Source organism: Martes martes (assembly GCF_963455335.1).
Source record: "Martes martes genome assembly, chromosome: 8".
Lineage (NCBI taxonomy): Eukaryota > Metazoa > Chordata > Mammalia > Carnivora > Mustelidae > Martes > Martes martes.
The window spans coordinates 49,864,705-49,887,960 of NC_137895.1; the positions used below are offsets into that span (position 1 = coordinate 49,864,705).

General features: G+C 38.2%; 1 protein-coding gene across 1 annotated transcript in view; it reads left to right on the top strand.

Annotated features, from left to right (window-relative positions):
- Window positions 1–330: 330 nt before the first annotated feature.
- GRIP1 (glutamate receptor interacting protein 1) overlaps window positions 331–23,256 on the top strand; it is a gene marked incomplete at its 5' end in the record, with an annotated part of 234,870 nt that continues 211,944 nt past the window's right edge. Inside the window, one exon of the mRNA XM_080810212.1 lies at window positions 331–613. Within this exon, the coding sequence (XP_080666338.1) occupies window positions 331–613 (283 nt within the window). The remainder of the gene's footprint in view (window positions 614–23,256) is intronic.

Below are 23,256 nucleotides of genomic sequence, written 5' to 3' on the forward strand. Positions count from 1 at the left end.
GATTGCTCATCCAATCCAGTAAAACTAAAACCAAAGGAGAGTAGAACCTCTATGTTATGCTTTACCTGGAAAAGCTCATATTCTAGTTCCCTAATTTGTTTCTAAAGTGCAACTTCTACTTCTGGCCATGTCAGTAAAACTGTTAATCAGTGAACATTGCTTGAGAGCTCAATATACATAAAGCATAAAAGGGGAGAAAAAAGCAATTGCATTTGTAAGAAAATAAATACACATGGTGCAAAGAGTAGCAAGGATTCTATATCTCACCCAGCCCTATTTAACTGAAATCGTGTCTACCTTTTTCTGTGTTTAGAGTTTTTTGAAAGATGAATGGACATTGCAGCCCAGTTTGAGAAAGTCATGGCAAAATCAGTTAAGAAACATCACTTTAGCACTTCTGAGCCTTCTCTTCCAGCAACTTTAGTCTTCAACAGCATCTCCTTTAATATTGATGGTTCCATCCAGTATAAAGAAAAGCCATATTTCTCTGCCTCCGAAGCCCTAGATGCTTACATTGATGATTTCTATTTAAGCTGTAAGCCACCTGATATTAATGATACAAAGGTTAACCTGGATCAGAACCCTCTCGAATTTCTTGCTAAACTAAACAGTGGTAAGCTTTCATTATTCTCTGAGTTCAGTTTTCAATTATCTATAGAAAGCCTATGCTTTGAGAAGATCTATGATCGAAAAGATTTTTTTTTTCTTGGAAAATAATTATCTTACACTTTGTGAATCTTTTTATAAGATTGCTATATAATTTTAAGTTTCCAAAACTTTTCAGCAATGGCTCCCTTCGAATTGAAAGTTAGTTATAGAAAACACACCCGAGCCTTGATTTCGGAGTGCAAAAGTTCTGGCCTTAGCTAGAAAGCCTTGTGCTCTATGACTAAAGGTGTTACAAAGTCACTTAAATTCTCCAAAATGGGAATAACAGGAGTAACACCTCACAGGGTTATTGTGGGAACTAAATGTAAGTGAAATGCTCTTAAATTGTCATGACTATAGTAGGGTCCTGTTTCTCTCTGTAGCACAATGAACACTATAATGGAAATAAGTGACTTGAGGTCTGGCTCCCATTCTGCTAATGAGCTGAGATATGAGAAGTCATTTCCTCTCCCTAGGCTTCAGTTTCTTTCTCAATAAGATCAGGAGACTGAAATTTATGAGCTCTGTAATTTTAAAATTCTGTATTATGTAGATTATAGAAAAATAAAATTATTCAACTCCAGTATTTCTCATTTAAAAAGTCTTATTTGTAGAAGGCAGAAAAAAAAAAAATACCACCAGGAAAGCAAAACCAGGTATGAATCTGCATTTGTGACTGACCGTGAAAACCTTGGGGATATCACCTCCTCTGATAGTAACTTCTCTTATCTGTATAAGTAGGAATAATAATATTGATACTAATAATAAGAATGCCTGTTTCTTCACTAAACATGGGAAGCCATACATTACAAAAGTAAGGTGGCATGTAGTGTTATTGATTTTGAATTATTATGAAAACAACATTCACCATAATAATACGTGCCAGGCTTGATAGGCAAAGTTAGAGTATATCAAACAGCTTTTTATTTTTTCATAAGTGAAAAAACATAAAGTGGCATGAGAATTCATGCAACTGTGGCATGCCCTACACTAGAGAAAACGTTTCTTTTTTTTTTTTAAGTATTTTTATTTATTTGTTAGAGAGAGAGAGAGCAAGAGAGGGAATGGGGGGGGGTGGGGCAGAGGGAGAGGGAGAAGCAGACTCCCCGCTGAGCACGGAGCCTAATGTGGGACTCGATCCCAGGTCTCTGAGATCATGACCTGAGCTGAAGGCAGACGTTTAACTGAGCCACCCAGGCACCTGAAAACTATAATTCTTTAACCCAAGTTGTATTATAAATTGTAATTATAAATATTTGACCTGGTTTGATCAATAGGCAAGCATGATAATGGGGAGTGTGAAAGTGTGGTTCAGCTGTCTAGATTATCCATGTGATCGAACTGTAAAATATATTGTAATTTAGTCAGTAAGACTGTTGGCTTTTCTGACAAGGATTTTCATCTTTTTTTATTATTATTATGTCAGTTAACCACTGTTTAGTACATAAGTAGTTTTTGATGTCGTGTTCAGTGATTCATTAGTTAAGTATAAAAACCAGTGCCCATCACAACACGTGCCCTCCTCAATACCCTTCACCTTGTTACCCCCCCCCCATCCTCTGCTCTCTAAAACACTCTGTTTCCCGGGGTCCAGAGTCTCTCATGGTTCGTCTCCCTCTCTGATTTCTCCCCCTTTGGAATTCCCTCCCTTCCCTATGGTCCTGCATGCTATTGCTTATGTGCCACATATGAGTGAAACCATATGGTAATTGTCTTTCTCTGCTTGACTTATGTCACTTAGCATAATTCCCTCTAGTTCCATCCATGTGGGTGCAAAATTGGCTATTTATCCTTTCTGATGTCTGAGTAATATTCCATTGTGTATATGGACCACATCATCTTTATCCCTTCATCTGTTGAAGGGCATCTTGGCTCCTTCCACAGTTTGACTATTGTGGACATTCCTGCTGTGAACATTGGAGTGCAGGTGCCCCTTCTTTTCATGACATCTCTACCTTTGGGGTAAATATCATTTTTTGAAGGTTTGTTGTAGAAAGTCTTCCTGTGTCCAGTTTTTCCCTTGGATCTAAAGGAGACACTGGACAGCAGGCCCTTGTTAATGGCTTGGAATATGACACAGGCACATGCTCTTTCCTGCCTCCTCTTGAGTTAACTCTGCCATCAACAATATTCTTGACACGTCTTTGTAAAGGGAAATAGAGGGCTTTTTTTCTTATTATAAAAGTAGTTCTGGCAATAAATTTTCAGAAAACACAGGAGAAAACAGAAATCAATTCTAATCTCAATGGAGAAAACTGTCAACAGTTCTATATAAACTTCCCCCTTTTTTTTTTTCAGTGCAAATACGTGTGATAGAATTGTACTATCCATTCTGTTCTATAATCTTGTTTATTCACTTATCAATAAGCTGCAAATATTTTTCATGTCATTAAAATCATTCCATATCTTTACATTAAATGGTTCTACAGTACTTCATTGTTTCAGGACATTTTAGTTGTCACTAATATCTATTCAAAATGTTGATGAACCATGAAAGACTATGGACTCCAGGAATCAAACTGAGGGTTTTAGGGGGATGGGGAGATGGGGGGATGGGTGAGCCCAATGATGGGTGTTAAGGAGGGCACGTATTGCATGGAGCACTGGATGTTATACACAAACAATGAATCCTGGAACACTACATCAAAAACTAATGATGTACCATATGGTGACTAACATAACATAATTTTTAAAATATTAAAAAATAAATTTAAAAAATTGTTGCAATTGCCTCCATTGTACATACATGTTTAGGTAGCTGTCCAGTTATTTCCTTAGGATAAATTTCTAGGCATGAGGTTTCTAGATCAAACAACATGCACATTTTTAAGAGTTTGATTTATATTACTAAACTGTCTTCCAGAAAGGACATACCAATTTGATATTCTCTCCAAGGGAGTGGGAGTGCCCTTATTCTCCTATAATCTCACTGTCCAGGAATATTATCTTTTTACATTCTTGCCAGTCTGCTGGGTAAAAATTGGGATCTCTGTTTACTGAGCCTTTACTCTTCTCCTTTTGTGAACTACCTAGCATTGGTTTTTACCTGTTTCTGTTTAGTACATTTAAATCTTTATTTCCTCTAGAATTTATTTTGTTGTTAGGTACAGTTAAGGCTCAATTAGTTTTTTAAACAATTCCACTTGCCATTTTGTCATGACCTAAATTCCCATATATTTCTTGAGTCTTTGTTCCAACCACCTGTCTGCTCCATTTCTGCACTATTATCACTCTATTTTAATGACAGTAGTTGTACAGTGAATTTCATGTCTTGGCTAGGACAGAGGATGGAGAGCTTAGGAGTCATGTCTATTCTCGTTCGTTTATTCTTCCCAATGGGCTTTAAAATTGCTCTAAACAATCTCCAAATGTTGGTCTTCGGATTACTTAGATTAAATTTCTAACTGCCCTCCTGGGCCCTGCGTGGTCCCCTCCGGCCTGTCACCCACCCTGCAGAAGGACCTTCAGGAAGCACAGATCTACTTCTGTCATTTGTGCGCTGCAGGTTCTGTAATCGCCCTCCCCCCCACTAGACTAAACGGAAAGCTTAAAGTCGCTAATACGTTCTCAGGGCTAGTGGTGATCTGGATCCTACTTACCAACCTAGCCTGTTTCTCTTCTCTGTTGCTACTGCGCACGTGCACACACCTCCCAGTGGGGTCCTTGTTCCGACTGTCTGGAGCTGCTTCCAGCCCAGGGAGTGTACGTGTTGCCTCTCTACTTTTTATATGTTGGTCCGTCAGTCTGGAGTTCTCTCCTCCCCACCCCCCTTTTTTCTTGGTGGTCTCAGTTTAGATGTCACTTCCCTGCCTCTTCTCACAAAGTCCAATTTCGTTGCTCCCACTGTGCCTTCCCTCCCCACCTGTAAATCCCCTAGGATGCCATATAACCTTGCATTGTAAGAATCTGCTCACTAGTTTGTCCTCCACTGGACCGACAGGGCCACCTGAGTCTCTGTCTTATTTACTACTGTAATTACCCTTGTAACTTGGCACTGAGGGACACAGTCCATTCGTATTGAAGAAGGAAGTGGCGAAGGAAGCAATATGGTCATGTTGTGTATGTCTATGACTCTTGTTCTCATTCTAGGCTACTCATTCCATTGGCAGCATGATTGTTATGGAAACTATTGCCATCCTCTCCATCTTTTTAAAAATTATTAATCTAGTTTATGATTTGCTCGCTCAGAGGGGTGATACTTACTTCCCCTTCTCACTGGACCAACATGAGCGTGTTCTACACAGTGCCAGGGCTGATAACACCAAGACCTTTACAGGATACATCCCCAAAGAGAAAGAGATGACCCATAGTGTCACCACCTTTGGGGATCCTTTCACTTCACCAGATTCTCAACTGATGATTTCTTTGGATCGACTTCTCAGAGACCCATGCCCATACTTCTTCACTTGATTGGACGACGTTTAGGCTCATCGCTCAGACCCAGATGCTACACCATTTTTGCAGAGCCTACAGCAGCTGTTGTGTTATCACGTGCATGGAGCTTCGCACTCACCACAGGTGGCTGCCTGTGTCTGTTTTTGTGAGTTCCGTGAGGCACCAGCACTGGCTCGTTATTCCTGTTTCCGCAGAGCCTGGCATGGTTAAAGGAACTGAGCTAGACTGACAAATAACCCTCAAGAATGACTACCTCGATGTGTCTAATAAAGCTATATTTAATCTAAGATGAGAGGGAAATGTGAGTCTTCCCACTGTGTGCTCCCACACGTAGCCCCCTCTGGCATATCTTAGGCATCAAGCTCAAATTTGGAGGAGCCTCTCAAAAAGTTATTGACACTCTTTGCATTGAATTTTTTTTTCCACTAACTCACTGTAATGTTCTTCTCTTCTTTTTCTGTAAGGAACTTCTCCCTGCACTGAGGTTTTACAAAATATTTCCAGGCACTATTTTGTCTGTTTTTGCCTTGAAATTCAAGTGATTTTTCTTGGTATGGAAAGTGTGCTTTGGGAGAACCAGAGAGGAGATTCTCTTGAAAGATTATGGCAAAACGCTGTATGGCTTTACCTTGAAACATTAATCCCTTGAATACTCCCCTTTTTGTTTTTATGCTTGTACGTGGAGAAAATGATCCAGCAATGCTGTTAACAGCCTATTTTGTGGATGAGAGAGTTGTTCTTCTTTCACAATAATGAAAAATCATAACTATTGGTCTGGGGGTGGACTGATCTGGAAACCGAAGTAGAGTTTCAGTGCACCTGAGAAAGAAAGAATTCATGTTTATACCATGGCCCAAAGCAACTTCGAGAAACATTATCTGAGACTTCTCTACTGCCTTGGATGCCTTTGGGGCATTTTGCCATGTTTTCAATTTGTAGTTTTTCAGGTAGAGAAACAAGAAACCTGTTTGGAAGTCATCCTGTTAGTCTAAGGGTAATTAATTTATTTTTCAGTCTGTGCTTGTCTGATGTTGAAGTAATGAACAACATGCAATTATTTAGTGCCACATGTGTGCTAAGTAACATGCTTGTAATTAGGAGTGTAGAGTCATGCACAAACTCTGTTCTGAATAACCATGGTCCCTACCTTTACCGACCTCACAGTTTGCAAATAAATGTAACACCAACAGTTGTAATACAGTGTGATATAGTTTAATTGTTCAGATGGGAATATGCATGAGGTCTGGGAGCAAAAGGATGTGTATTTAAAGCAGATTGGAGGCTTGGAAAAGGTGCCCAGAGAAAATGACCCTTCCGTTAAATTTCGAAGGCCAAAGTAGAAGATAGCAGACCAAAAGGAAAAAGAAGGAGAACTTTCTAGAGACAGGCATGGCTGTGTGGAAAGGCACATCATACATCTAAGAGGTTACTCACAGTTCAGGATGGATACAGACAGATATTTTTTAAATTCTATCTCCTTCAAGTTTGTCTCAACTTCAGTTTTAATTCTGGTAGTATAATTGCGCTTGTACTAAAGTCATCCAGCTCCTTATATGTGTCTTGAGAAAACAGATTTCACTCATTCTCATGTGTGGCAATTTTTAGTAGAAAAATAGCAATGAGGATATTTGATGCAGGTGTTTTCTACACCTGTACCTCTGAAATACCTCTAGTATCTTCATACTAGAAAATGCAAATTTTGTAAATGAAATAAGAGTTTGATTGCTGTTCAAGTGGACGTTTTATGCTGGATTTTTTATCAGTCTTTTCTGTGGTTCTTTCTAACTCCTAGAACATTTAATCTTTCACAGCCTACCTGCCTGGAAGAGTCATTTTCCACTTACTATCCAATCCCTGGGGTCTCCCTCAATGTGATCTCCACTCCTACTACTTCACTGTGATTGGTCCCCCAACACGGGTGTGCTACCCCACCTACCCACCCCGCATGCTGTGCGAGCTCATGCTTTGTGATTTCGCTAGCATCATTCCCTCATCCTGAAATACCCCTGCTCCCCAGTACACGTACCTTCTTCATATCTGACTTGTGCTCACTCTTCAAAACCCACCCCAAACTCAGCCTCTGCCTAATCCTTTTCTGCCTCTGTGTTCCTGCCCCCATACCTCGGCACCTAAGTTTGCTTTACTAGTAATAAGCTGTGCTACTAGTATAGTATAATACCAATACCTAACATTTATTAGTATGTGTGCATGTATATTTGCTGCCTATAGTAATGCCTACATTTATTAAGCTCTTGTTATCTGTCAGGAACTATTAAATGCTTTACCTGCATTATATTATTTGACTCTCAAAACCATACCATGAGATGAAATCCTCATTTTTCAACAATACTGAGACACAGAGAGGTTATAGAAGATGCCCAAGGGCACAGAGTTGTAAGTGTTGCCTCTGGATTTATACCCAGGCCCTCTCGTTCCAGAGTTCCCACTCTGGGCCAACACTGCACCACACACACTTTACGTGGGCCATAAATAAAACTACAGGATATAAGGCTGAGACAAAAAAGAAAAAAGAAGAAAGAAATCCTAAGACTCCTCTTGGACATCATGATCTGAATTTTAAAGAAGGACCAAAATTGACAAAGTTGGTTCCATGTTTTATTTCTATGATTCCTCTTAGTAATTAATAAGCAGGAATATGACCAAAAAGATAGAAGAGTCTGAAAGGAGAGAGAAGAGTCTGGCTGATTACTTCTTGACTTGTTATTTTTGCTATCTCTTTTTTTTTTTTTTTTTTTTTTGCTGATTGTTTTTCATTATAGTTGGTGCACAATGTTATATTAGTTTTATGTACACAACGTAATGATCTAACAATTCTATACATTACACAGTGAGATGAGTCCGTTTGCCATCTGACACCACACATGGTTTTACAGTCTTCTTGACTACATTCCCTGTGCTGTGCATTTCATCCTGTGACTTAAAACTGGAAGTTTGTGCCTCTTAATTCCCTCTGCCTATTTGCTGTCATTTAAAAAAATTATTTTTAAGGCAGTCATAATGAAATAGTATAGTGGACACAGTACTGTACTTTGAGTAAGAACTAAGTTTGACTTCCAACACTTTTACTTACCCACACTGTCTCCGTGGGCAAATTCTTTAATCTCTCTTTGTGTCTCTCTCTTCGTATATAAAATGGGAAAAGTAATTCCTATCTAAGATGATATATTGAGGATTAAATCAAATGGTAAATATGAATGCACCTGAAACAGTTATGTGTCACATTCTGGTGCCCCCAGAATAATTTATTTACCCTGGCGGGATAACATGTAAAATATAGCATTTCTTGATGGTTTCAACATTTTTTTTTAACTCTTTGCTCATTCTTCTCATTCTCTCTAACTCCTCACTCCTACCTCCAGCCATAACAAAAACAAAAACAAAACACTGTATGCTTTCGTGTGAACAATAACATTCTCACCCCAAAGGGGGAAGTTGCTTTTAACGGTTGTGTGTATAAGCCTGTGGCATATCTTGAAGTGGCCCTTGGACTTTGTATATGTGATGAGGAGTCTTGGTTGACAACATACAGAAGATTTTTCTTTACTGTTCACACTGCATTTGGTAGATTGTGCAGCACTTCTGGTAAAATTGTGATTTATATAGCCAACTCTTTTAGACAGTGCAGGTAATTTATTAAATCAGAATTTTGCTTGCTTTGTTATCTGTCCCAATTGTGCCCTGAAAGTTGAAGTTTTATATGCTATTTATTTATGACCTTCCATGTCTCTCTCTCCTGCATTATCGTATGATAGACACTTGTACCAGGAAGTTGTATGATAGGCCTAAGCAAGACCAGGAGGGCTGTGAGATCAGTAGAGGATTCTGTGGTCTTAATGGAAAATTTGGTCCCAGGATGCTCACTTTCTTAGTGGAGAAAATGAAAAGTTGAGATCTTTAAACCGAATACAGTTACTTTCTTTAACTCTTTATCATCTTTTGTAACAAGGGAAGAGAGATAAAATTATAATCCAAAATTTTGGACTGATATGAATGAAATGTAGTTAAGCTATATGCCATTGGTATTGAATATTGTCATTAATTTCATTTATTTAATTGGTTTTAAAAAATATTCTATTTATTTATTTATTTATTTGGGAGAGAGAAAGGGAGCCCAAGCAGGGAGAGGCGTGGAAGGAGAGGGACAAGCAGACTCCCTGCTTAGTGGGGAGCCCAACACGGGGCCTGATCCAGGACCCCGAGATCATGACCTGAGCTGAAGTCTGATGCTCAACTGACTGAGCCACCCAGGCACCCCTCATTTATTTAATTGTTAATAATATTCTATAAAATAAGAGTCTGCAGAATGGATAGGCATGATTTCGGGAATAGTAAGACATCCACATACCTACCACCCAGCTTAAAATACAGAATGTTGATGACCGTGTGAACCCTCTGTCCTCCCCTCAAGGATGTCATTGTTCCTTTATCTTTCCAGGAGTAATACCATCCTGTGTTTTTCAATTTATTACTCAGCTATTTTCCTTGATAGTTTCTGTTGTCCTCTCAGTGTCTATTCTGGCTGTTTACAGATTCTGCTAGTACAAAAGCTGTCCCAGTTAACTCCCATGTACTTAATCCTCTGTTGCACATATGCTCAAGTTTCTCCGGAGTGCACGCCGTGCCCTGGGGTTGCTGGGTTAGGAGTGTGTCCCCCTTCACGTTGGCTAGACCAGATTATCCCCACATATACTCCTGTCAGCAGCACGCGAGTTCCCCTTTTCCACTATTACTTAGTCGGCTTGGGCTTCCATCCCAAAGACTAGGTGACTCGAACAACAGAAATTTATCTTCTCACTGTTCTGGGGACTGTCAAGTCCAAGACCAGGGTTCAGTTTCTGGTGAGAGCTCTTTTCCTGGCTTGTAGAGGGCTGCCTTCCTGAGGTGTCCTTACTAGGAGAGAGGGAGGGAACAAGTTCTCTGATATCTCTTCTTTTTGACAAGGGTGTAAGTTTGATAGGATCAGGACGCCACCCTTATGACCTCATTTAATTTTAATCAGCTCCTGAAAGGCCTTGTCTCCCATACAATCATGGGGTGGGGGAAGGGTCAGAGCTTCAATGTATGAATCTGGGGGGGACACAATTCAGTCCATCGTAGTTATGAATACTTGATATTTTCAGAAGTTTGGGGGTTTTTGTTTTGTGTTTTGTTAACTAAGTGGGTATAAATTATATCTCCTTGTGGTTTCTTTTTCTATTGTGGTAAACCATATATAACCTAAAATTTATTATTCTAACCATTTTAAGTGTACAGTTCAGTGATATTAAGTACATTCTTATTGCTGTGCAGCCATCACCATAATCCATTCTCAGAACTTTTTCATCTTCTCAAAATGAAACTTCACACCCATTAAGCAGTGCCTCTTTATCCTGACTTCCTGCCAGCCCCTGGCAACCACCATTGCACTTTCTATGAATTTGACTCTTCTTTGTACCTTGTATAAGTGAAACCATACAGTATTTGTCTTTTCATGCTTGGCTTATTTCATCTGACATAAATGCCTTTAAGTTTTCATCCGTGTCATAGCATCTGTCAGAAGTTCCTTCCTTTTAAAGTCTGAATAATATTCCATTGTAAGTATTCCATTTGTAAACAAAACACATTTTGTTTATCCACTCATTTGTCGATGGATACTTGGGTTGCTGTCACCTTTTGGCTATCGTGAATAATGCTGCAATGAACATGGATTTACAAACAAGTGCACAAATATCGGTGCACTGCTTGAGTCCTGGCTTTCAATTCTTTTGAGTATATATCACTGTGGTTTTTAATTTTTATTTCCCTGATTACTAAAGAGGTTGAGTATCAATCTTATTTTTATTGGTCATTATTGGCCATTATTAGCACTTGTGTTTGCTTTTCTTTAAAATATACATTTATATCTTTTATCATTTTTAAATCTAATGCATAATTTGGATTCATTTTCCTTTTTGATTTTTAGCACTTATTTGTGTATTCCAGACACTAATCTTTTGTTGCTTATATGTGTGACAATTTTCTTCTCTTGATATGTGACTCTTATTTACAATTCTTTATGGTGGGTTTTTGTTGAATCAGAAACCCCTAATTTTAATGTAGCAGAATTTATTATTTTCTCCTTTTATGACTTATCTTATTTAAGAAGTCTTCTACCTTGAGGACATTAAGATATTTAATTTTTAAACTTCTAGTTAAAGCAAACATGGATATTTTAGGAAATAAAATGTAAACGATGGGGGAATGTTGAGTATTAAATTTTAAACTTAATTTATCAAGTGTTTATCGAGTCCTATCTTGTGACACACCCTTAGAAGCCACAGATTCTTTGCTCTCGTGGAGAAAGACAATAACCAAATGAGTATACAACAAAAGCCAGGTTGTCATAAATGCTATGAAGAAAGACTGAAAGAAATCACTGTCATGAGGACCAGAGAACCCTCCCACCCATGTGAGCTATATGAAAAGTACAGGAAGAAGGCACAATGGCAGCCCATACCCAGGGCTTCTAGTCCTGGTTCTTTCACTCTGTAAATTGGGTGAAATTTATTTGTCAATTGAATGTACAGATCGAATCAGATAACCTGTAGGAATCCTTTCACCTTGCAAAATTCACTAGGGTTCTGAAATTCTAAAAGGTTTTTGCTTTATTAAACCTCTTTGGGAAAAACTGTTTAAAAGGAAATATGCTAAGTCTAAATTTTTCTAAAGCTAAAAGAGTGTAGTTCACTTCCAATCCTGATTGTTAACGCTGTGTCCCAGGCAGAGTAATTTTTCATCATTTCCAATAAAACCAATATGAGGTTCCAGCTGAAGCACTGTAAATGGAGAACCGTTTGTAAAGGGATTTCCCTATAATTAAGACGACTCTGCAGAGAAAGCTATAAGAGCAAGTCTTCCATGATCGGCTGCAAAACTTAAAGCACTAAAATTGTTAAATAATACTATAGACTTCAAAATTTATATGTATCTTTGGAGCTAGTCTCATAAAAGGAATGATTATTTAACAGTCTAAATTCTTGAAAATGGTTTTCATAGTGAAAAAAAAGTAACACATACTGCTATACTTTTTTATCTGTGGACATTAAAATGTAAATTTCACTTTGGAGCTTGTAGAAAATCTTTTCGTGGAATGAATGCTCAATTAAGTGTGACAGGTGATTGTGATTAATCACTTATTACCAGGAATGGAAGACATGAAGCCTTTGTTGCCTCATGAAATATAACACCAAGCAAAAATGCAGAGATGGACCATTTTCGAAGGAAAACATAAACCATTTTACACCTCTTTGAAAAACTGAATGAAAGCTTATGAATCTCATACATATGAATCTTCCCATTTATCTGAGGGTTACCTGGACTCTGATCTCTTGAACTTGAAGGTGCAGAGTTCCTTCAAGATCCTACTCTCAGGTGCACTTACAACATGTGATTTGACTGCCATTGGCAACTTCGGTTTAAGACTAATAAAGGATCAGGATAGGATATAAAGGATAAAGGATAATAAAGACGGATGAAGCCAGAGACTGCTTAAGGGTGTGGTCAGACATCACATAGTACAGAGGACAACGGCATGGCCTCTGGAACCCAACTTCCTCATTCAAATTTTAATGCTGTCACTTATAGCTAAGAAAATTTATGCAACTTATTTAACTTCGGGTAATTAATACTCTTCAGTAAAATGGGGATAGTGGTAATTTAATCTGTGTCTTTACTGATTTAAAGACAAAAGCTGTGGTCATCTTTAGGTATTCAAAAGTTACAAAACACCCATTGCCCTCTTTTTCCACTTATCCTTTTTTTTAATTTTTGAGATTTGAGATGAAGTCTTCACTTATATAGGGTCATCTTTAAAAATGGCAGACATTCTCGGGTGCCTGGCTGGTTCAGTTGGTAGAGCGTGCAACTCTTGATCTCAGAGTCATGAGTTCAAGCTGCATGTTGGGCATAGGGCTTACTTAAAAACTAATTACAGACACGCTTCTATCTGCTATACAAACAGATTTCTTATCCTACCCTTTACTGTCCCTTGAGCAAGTTACTTACCCATCCTGAGCTTTTCCTTTCTTTTTTTTTTAAAGATTTTATTTATTTATTTGACACAGAGAGAGAGATCACAAGTAGGCAGAGAGGCAGGCAGAGAGAGGTGGGGGAAGCAGGCTCCCTGCTGAGCAGAGAGCCTGATGCGGGGCTCGATCCCAGGACCCTGGAATCATGACCCGAGCCGAAGGCAGAGGCTTAACCCTATGAGCCACCCAGGCGCCCCATGAGCTTTTCCTTTCTTGTTTGTTAAGTGGAATTGATACCAATTCATAAGGATTATAGGCTTCCCGTAGACTCTGAGTGTTACATTTGATCAATACATAATGATTCAGAGCGGGAATATGTACATTTATCTTAAACAATGGGTTTTGTTGTTGTTGTTGTTTTTAAATATTTTATTTATTTGACAGACAGAGATCACAAGTAGGCAGAGAGGCAGGCAGAGAGAAAGGGGGAAGCAGGCTCCCCGCTGAACAGAGAGCCCGATGTGGGGCTCGATCCCAGGACCCTGAGATCATGACCTGAGCTCAAGGCAGAGGCTTAACCCACTGAGCCCCCCAAGCACCCCTTAAACAATGGTTTTAACCTTGGATTCAGTATGGGTTTCTAGGATTCCAGAAATAATGTACATTTGTATTTGTGTATTTGCATTTTGGGACCAGCCCTTGGCCCATATTCAGTGTTAATACCTGTTCATTCCATTTTTGCTGTAGTTCTGTCACCTTAAGAGAGTTTGTGACAATCTTCTGCTTAGATAGAAATTTCTGTATCACTGACTCACATGGTGGGACCACCATTCTATAGTTTGTCACCAGTCTCCCATAATAATGACAAGGATAGTTTCATTTGCCCTTTTCCCTTTTTACATAGAAAGTCAGATGACTACAATGGTTGGCATTATATTAAGACAAAGAGTAAAATCTTCTGCCTAATGCTTACTAAATGGAGAAAGATGGCAACGAAAACAGTGATACACTACAAAGGTCTTTAGCATTGCTGTTATAGTGATAAAAATAAAAGTTGCATATAAGTAGTATTTATTTTTCTTATAAGTTTTCATGTTCTATTTGAATAGCACTTTTAATATCCCTTTTATCCAAATAGTAAACAAAGCCAATGAACAAATACTTATTAAGCACCTACAATGTACAAGATACTGTGTGGGGGAAAAAATGAATAAAAAATAGCCCAGCTCCAATGATTTTCGGATCAAGTCCATGACCAAGAAAATCATAGCTTTTCCAATTATCTTACTATCACTAGAGTCATAGGAAATTTTACTTTCCTCATGTGCTATTCCCAATTATTGTAATAAATGCAGCCAACATATATAGAAATTTGATTTAGCCAGAATGTTTTCTGGCCCTTCATCTCTATAAGGCAATCCCAATAAAATCCTAAGAATAGACATTTCTCCTTCAATTGTGACTTTACTCTAGTGGGGAACATCTTTTACGGCACTGAAAGGATGATGAGATGCAGAAGCAGATACTGCTCTGTGATTCGTAAAATGTTACTGACCCATTCAAAAACTCTCTGCTCCCTGCCCTCATGGGCTTTGTAGTCCCGTGATAGAACAATAAAGTCTTGAACATATATCCTGAGGGCAGAGAGCAGAAGAAAACAAATCCAGGGAGGCTCTGAGCTGGTATTGGAAGATAAGGATTCTGGAATTTTCCACATCTTCTTCAGAACCTAGCAAAAAGGTCCTTGTGCATTGTAGTTGCCAAACTCAAAAGCAGAAAAGGTGCCTGAAAGCCCCAAAGCCGTGACCTATATTTGACAGAGTGACTAACAGTGCCTCGAGATTTTTCAGGGGGGAAAAAATGTCCATCTTTAAAAGTCAAATTTAAGTTTGTATTCTTCAAAACTGGGATCTTAAAGTGTTCTTTCCATACAGAATGTCAACAGGGAAATATAAAAGATGAGTGTTTAGCATGCTTTCAAATGAAGGTTCTGTGTATATTTAAATAGTTCACTGCCTCAAAGAGAAGGTAAACATCTCTGGATGAAAGTAGGTCCGGTGTGCAATTGTAACATGCTTTTAAAGACAGTGTCCTTTATAAACGAATTGCTTTTTATTTTTATAAAGTAGTGTGTATTAATACATTGTTTCTGAGTCAGTTTAATAATTAACTGAGTCCTTTTCCAAATGTTTTTACCTCATAGCTCTTCCAGAAATTGACTTTTATATAAAAATCACATTTGAATGTTCACTTGAGTTAAATTTAAAGCAAATATTTTGACTCGAGATTATAATTAGAGGGTTTAGAACTACCACTTATTGAAGACACAGCTCAGTAGAATCCAAGTTTATTGTTCCTAGGGAGCAGTTTTGAAGTATAGAAATCTGTGTTATCATTTATTTCAGGGCTATTTTGGTGATGCCACTCTGATCGCTGTGTGACATGCTGGGCATCATGCACGTTAGACTTCCTGCCAGTTGTGTCGTTGAAACTTGTCAGTTCTGTCTGTGTACTGCAAATTTTATGAAGCATTATTGCATCTAGAACCATGCATTTCATGCATCTTTTCAATCTCCCAAGAATTTCTAATAATTTAAAACAAATAGTTCCATATGTGATATTTTCATTTTGGAAAGGAGCCTCCTCACTTAGACCAAAATACAGCCATGCAACCAACAAGTTTTGTTTCTAGGAAATGGTAAATGAATAGAAAGAATTTAATGTTGCATGCTAATATACATACTTGCAATAAAGGATAAGTTGCTTGAATACTGTATTCTGTTTCAGAGAGCAGATTTAACATATTTTAAAGACTGTGTTCAACAAGTGTGTGTTGAGTCCCTACTACTTGAAAGTCTTTGGGAATATAATGATGCAAAGCAGAATTAGCTCCTCCCCTTTTGGAACTTAACATTTAATGGGGAAAAAGAATGACAAAGGTAGATCAATAGTTCTAAACTGTGATGATTTATTGTAAGTGTTTCTCAAGCTCTTGACATTTGGGGCCAGATAATTCTTTGTTGTGGGGAATTGTCCTGTATTTTGTGAGACATTTAGAAGGATCCCTGTCCTTTATATGTCAACAGCAAACCCCCCTCCCAGTAGTAACAATCAAAACTGTCTCCAGCTATTGCCAGATGTCCTCAGGAAAGGGGACCAAATCACCCCTGGTTGAGAAGGACTCGTTTATATACAGGAGAAATACAAGGTATTTTGAGAACATGTAACAAGGAAACTGGCAAGGCTGTCTGAAAAGTGACATGGTAACATTTGTATTAGGCTCGGACGGGGAGTTAACCAGAGTACGGTGACAGAAAAGGACATGGAGAAAAGCGGAAAATGAGAAATGGAACAAGTTAATTCAGGTTTCCTTCTGAAGGCCAGTTCTCTGTACATATTAGCCATCCTGGTGAATTCTTCAAGGGCAGGCCCAGCCTTGCTCCTCTCTGAACCTCCTGCATCCAATTAGGGCTGGAGACATAGAGGCACTCGAGGCATTTCTGTTGAAGGAATACTCTGTATCCAGTCTAACAGGCACGATGATAAGCGCTGGGAGATACAAACATGACCAAGCCATGCTCTCTGGCATCTGTGACCTCATAATCTATGAAGAGCAGAGTAAAATGAAGTCATCCTTCTGGGGAGAAGGAGAGAAAGTGTTCCCTGAAGAGGTGACATTTGAAGAATAGTGAAGAATTGGCAGGTGCTGGGTGGGTGTGTGTTTCCCCAGCTGCTCCAGGCAAAGCTGGTTGTTTCCAACTCAGTACTCCTTTTGTGGTTTGTCAGTGTTTCCATCATTGGCTTTAAGCCTTCGGGGCACAGTTAGACCTAAATGCACAAATGTTGGAATTAGCACATGGATGGATGGGTAGATAGGTGGATAGAGGTATCTATATGTATATCTATGTCCATCTGTCTGTATATCCATCAGGAGGTGCTAATAAAGGAAGAAATAGCTGCTAAATCAGACAAAAACGTCACTTGTTCCCTACAGTAACCTACCTGATTCATCCCTCTCTGACTACTGCGAGTCCTGACACAGTCACTTTGAAACTTTAAGACATGTGCTTGACACATGGAAGATATTCAAAAGATATTGTGGATATTTCTTGAACAATGAGTGAATAAGCAGGTGGACTGATGGTTTCATTTTGTTCTGCAGATACAGGTCTGATGATTGAAGAAGAGTCAGGAAAACCAGTTAGGAGTCTGTTAGTCCAAGATAAAAGATTTGGTGGACTAGGTGATTGTGCTTAAATTTCTGGGTTGCAGTCGCCTTCCTAATACAGAAGTATAAAGTCCTAAGATTAGACACTGTTCCCCGCCACAAAGAAACCATCTGATGAAAACGAAAAGTAATACAGCGTCAGTTGTTGAGTTGTCCCGAGTGATGACAAAGAACATCTAAGTATCCTTTATCAAAGGAAGGAGGACAGCTCTCCTAAGGCTCTATAGGACAGATAATGGCTTAGCAGCCAGTGGCAGGTTGAGCAAGAGCCTGATCTATAAGCACCTGTGGTTAGAAAATGGGAAGACACAGTGTGCAATGACATTTGGAGCTTAATGTCCATGCAAATGAATTACTTGGACCAGGCAGAGATGGTCAGAGAGCACAAGAGCATGAATCCTGGCAAAATCGCATCCATGCCAAGTCCCTGGGTGTCCCAGCTCAGTGCTCTTTCTTTTTGCCACCTGCAGAGCCACCTCCATAGAAGAAAGCAGTGCACTGTCTCATCAGGATTCTGTGCTCATTTCCAGAACTGTGAAACGTGGATTTGTGACACTGACTATACCTCTTTTTAATTGAGACAGTAGGCTTTCTCAGCTTCCCCGGCTCACAGGATAAGGGGACAGAAAGTAAACACTGGCAGAAAGGCTAAGAGATATAAGGACAAGGCAGATTTATTAGGACAAATGTAAGCAAATGTTTTCAGGATATGAACTAGCCAGCTATTCCTAGCTTGTGCTGGCTTATGTTCAAAACATTTAAGAAATTTACTTTCAGTTTTCTTTATAGAAAACTATGTATGTACATATATTTAGTATACATATATGTCTGTATATACATGTACATGTGTATACATATATTTTATCAGTATCCAATATATATGCTCTCTAGGGATACATTAATTTGTAACTGAACTTTTGTTTGACTCTTTCAGCATTTGGTTTTGAAATTACACTTTTTTAAATTAACGTATAATGTATTATTTGCTCAGGGGTACAGGTCTGTGAATCATCAGTCTTACACAATTCACAGCACTCACCATAGCACATACCCTCCCCAGTGTCCATCACCTATACCCCATCCCTCCCAGCTCCCTCCCTCCAGCAACCCTCAGTTTGTTTCCTGAGATTGAGAGTCTCTTATGGTTTATCTCCCTGTCTGGTTTCATCTTGTGAAAATATACTTTTAATGTGCACTTGAGACTGGTGTGCCTGCTCTTGCCTTTGCCTGGAGCCCTCCTCCCCAGAGGTAGGGCTGGCTCCTTGTCCTTATTTGAATCTCAGCACATGTCGCCTTCACAGAGGGGCATTCCCTACCCCATGGTGCTTCCTTCTTTCCACTCAGGACTCTTGAATATCTGAAATTTTTAGTAGGCATGAAATAAGTATTTGTTGAATCCTATATGAAGATACTTGCGAATCTCTTTGTATACTCTTTATGCTATTTATATTTTTGGCAAACTTCTAATCTATATCATCCCCAACTCCTCAAATTTGATAGGTTATCTTAAAATGATTCCCTTTTAGACTTCCCATCTAAAATATATGTTTGCAAAATTTTTCCACCTCAGTGACATTTTCCATTAAACTCTAACAGTTATAAAACTACATATTGCCTCAAACTCCAAGGTTAATTCTATCATTTTGAATTTCCTCATTTTATGCATCTTGTCAGAGGGTAATTATGTTTAAAAAAAGTCACTAATACCAACTATGGTTTTTTTATGCAATAGTACGAATGAATGTATTTCAATCTAAATTTGTAAATATTTTATTACTTTATAAGTCTCTTTGAAAATTAGTGTAGTAATTTTTAACATTAGAAATACTCAAAAAGACCCACTGGTCATCAGTTCTTATGGGAAAGTACATATGTGAATATCTGTCCATTTGCAAGTGAGATGCATGAGCCACATCAGAGAGTCAGTTCAGTTTGGGCAAAACATAATGTAAGCTATCCATAATGAGAAGCTGATAGAAATAGGAAAGCTGGTATTTGAATTATATTGTTTAGCAAAAAATGAAGCTAATATAATATATGTAATTTAGAGAAGATGGCCACCCATCTGGCAGATCCATAAGAATAAGGTCCTGACATGTTAACATGGGTCCTCTGCTCCTTGAGACCTTCCTGATTTGTGTGTTAAACGAACAATGACATCGCAAGCTTGCCACCTACACCAAACCCAGTTTTCTGGAAAAGCAACCGAAATGTAGGATCCAAAAGCAAAATACAGTCTTGCCTTGGTTTTCATTTGCATTTGGCTTTTAAACGGGGCAAAAACCAATAATGGGTTTTCACTTTGAGCTATTTCTAAATGTTATGTTGGAAATTAGCTGCAAATGTTACGTTCTCTGGAACAAGTTAAATTGGAAATGTTGTCCATGGTAAATGAAATATACCCCCAAGCATTCTTAACTATGAACGAAAATCCTGAAAGAAAAATGTACTTCTCATGTAACTTTTAAAGATTTACTGCATTATATGAGAAATTTTACATGGGGAAAACCAAATAATAACCACTGTCTTTCCTTGGAGATAGATTAAAAAGGGCAAGAGATATAAAAGTGGCTGTATGTGCTAGTAACCATCAGCCTAGTGCTTGCTACAGAGAATAATTCTGGTTCTTTACTCTATGTCCTTAGCATAAATGATAATTTTACATGCTTTATTTCTCTAATAGTCAGAGAATCAATAAATTTTATTTATTACTCAGATGCAAGAGATGTTTTGCAGTCTATCCAGTGATAAATTTCTAATATATCCATCCTGCCCTAAAATGTTACTTTACTTCTAATTTTTTTCTCTCTTTTCAGCTTTAAGTTGATTAACTCTTAACTCTAGCTATCTATTATGTACTTTAACTTAAAGTTGTAAATCACCTTGTTACATATTTTTATACTTTCCAAAATGAGATGTTCTGTTGAGTTATTCAAACCAAGGTAATGGTACTGACCTCTGTGCAACTGTATTCTAGCCTTTCGAGAGGACATACATGAATATGGAAAAAAGAGAAGTGATTGTAATCTATTTTCTTACAATATTACTTTTTAATATCTAAAATCATAGGATTATTTAACTTGCATGGCTTTGAACAAACCATTTTAAATGGGGAAAAACACTGGCTTCTTCAGGGTAAGAGTTACGTTTCCATCATCTAACACCGTGCTTGGCACCTTGGAAGTGCTGAATCAGTAGTTGGACAGATGAATTAATGAGGGAGGGAGAGACAGAGGGACAGAGGAACTCTATTTAAAGAGACACCTTGCTGTGTAATAATAATAATAATGTGGCTGAAAATGAGTTTTACTGAAGGCAACCAAAAGATAATAAATTTGTGAGAAAAGAGTTCAAATATCCCTTAAAGTGGTAAGCTGACATACTATCAGCTAAGGTTGAAAAAAGAATGTAAGGGTCATTTTAGCTAGTTATTTGAACATCTTGATAACATTGAAAACAAAGGGGCGCCTGGGTGGCTCAGTGGGTTAAGCCTCTGCTTTCGGCTCAGGTCATGATCTCAGAGTCCTGGGATCGAGTCCCACATCGGGCTCTCTGCTCAGCGGGGAGCCTGCTTCCCCCTCTCTCTCTGCCTGCTTGTGATCTCTCTCTCTCTCTCCCTCTCTCTCTGTCAAATAAATAAATAAATAAATATAAAAATCTTTAAAAATTGAAAACAAAGAGGTATCGGAAACCAAGTAAGAAATTTTGTTGTTAATCCTAAAAATAATATGGTCCACCTGTACTTGCAATGTTTCCAGGAGCTGAGCCTCCAAAAGGGATGAGGACGTGAGCTCAGCTTCTCACAGAGGAAGTTAGAGGAGTGAAAGGTTGACAGACGCATGAGTACCAGTTAGGAAACTCAGGGTTCCTACAAAGTAAATCAGACTATAAATCTGAGGAGGACGTGAGCCAAGTTGACGATATCATAAACATCATGAACTTGACCATCCTTGTAAGTCTGAAATGTTCCAGTATATATTGTTTCACATTTAGTTGGAACTTACCACAACCGAGAGATGGTACAGGGTGACTAACTCTAAATGGGCACAAGCCCGGTTAGTAGCTCTATGACCATTGGCAAGTGACTAAACATCTCTCTGCTCTTTTTCATTCCTTGGAAACAGCAGATAATACTTACCTCATCAGGCCGTTATGAAGATTAAATGAATTAATGTTTTTAAAGTACTTAAAACACTTAAAGTTTGTTAGATAAACTTCACAGAGAAGCAATTATTGAGAAAATCAGGGATATTTGGTTAAATGTTTAAATTCCATGCCTCCTCATGAACAGATTTCTTTAACTAAAAATAGAACACTGGATTGGAAAAGCTGTCTGTCTGGTTTATTTGTCCATTCATCAGATATTTACTGAGCATCTACTATTTATGAGGAATTATTCTAGATACTTAAGATATAGTGATAAAAATAAATTATAGATATGGTTACTGTCTGGGATTTGTGATCTAGAGGAGGAGAGAGCTAAATAGATCATAATTCTGTAGAACAAATCCTGTGATAGACAGCACATGGGGTGCCACAGGATTTCAAAGCTAGCACATCAACCCCCTGGCCAGCTGGAAGCTGGTTGGAAATCAGGACAGATCATGAGATACTTCCTGGAAAAAGTGCTGACTAGGTTAAGACTTGAAGGATGAATATAAGTTAGGCAGGTAAGAGGACATATGTAGAATATTCCAGAGCACAGGGAATTTAGGATTACTGAAGTTAGATGGCAAGGGTGAGATGAGGCTAAAGAAGTAGGCAGGGATCAGGTCATGAAGGAAAACCAATGCCATCCAGTTTGAACCTTAAAGACAATTGGGAGCCAATTTGAAGTCACCCATGCATCTTTTGCTCCTTAGCGTATCACATTGTATTTCTTTAGAATTTATTTGGGAATAAATAAATAAGTGTATTATAGGTGGCTTGCAGAGTAATCTGAGAATGCTGCTGAAAATGGTATCAGAGACTGATCAAATGGAATCACTACAGTGATTTCTTTGGTATGACATCAAAGACACAGGCATCAAAAGCAAAATAGATAAATTAGACTCCATCAAAATTAAAAACTTTCATGCATCAAAGGACACTGTCAATAGAGTGATGATAAGACAACTCACGGAGTGGGAGAAAATGTTTGCAAATCATATATCTCATAAAGGATTAATGTATTCCAAAATATAGAAGGAGCTCCTACAACTCAACAACAACAACAAAAATAAAAACCAACCCAATTGAGAAATGGGCAAAGGACTTGAGTAGACATTTCTCCAAAGGAAATATAAATACGCCCTATAAGCCAAAGAAACAATACTCAACATCACTAATCATTAAGGGCATGAAATTAAAACTACAATGAGATACCACCTCTAAACCATTAGAACAGATATTATTCAAAACCAAAACCAAACAAAAAACCAATGGAAAATGACAACTATCAAATATTGGCAAGGATGTGGAGGAATTGGAAGCCTTTTGCATTATTAATGGGAATACAAAATGGTGCAGTCACTGTAGAAAATAATTTGAGTTCCTCAAAAAGTTAAACATAGAATTACCATATGATCCAGCAATTTCACTCTTAGATATATACCCAAAAGAACTGAAAACAAGAACTTGAACAGATACTTGCACACCAATGTTCATAGCAGCATTATTCACGATAACCAAAAGGTGGGCAGCCCCAAAGTCCATGAACAGATGAATGGGTAAACAAAATGTGGTATATACATACAAGAAGTATTATTCAACCTAAAAAGGAATGGAAGTATGATAATATGCTAAAACACAGGTGAACCTTGAAGACATTATTCTAAATGAAATAAACCAGACATAAAGGGACAAATATTGTGTGGTTCCACTTATCTGAGGTACCTAGAATAGGCAAATTCATGAAGAGAGAGAGTAGAATAGAGGTTACCAAGGGCTGAAGGGCGGGAGGAACAGGAAGGTGTTGTTTAAAGGCTGTAGACTTCCAGT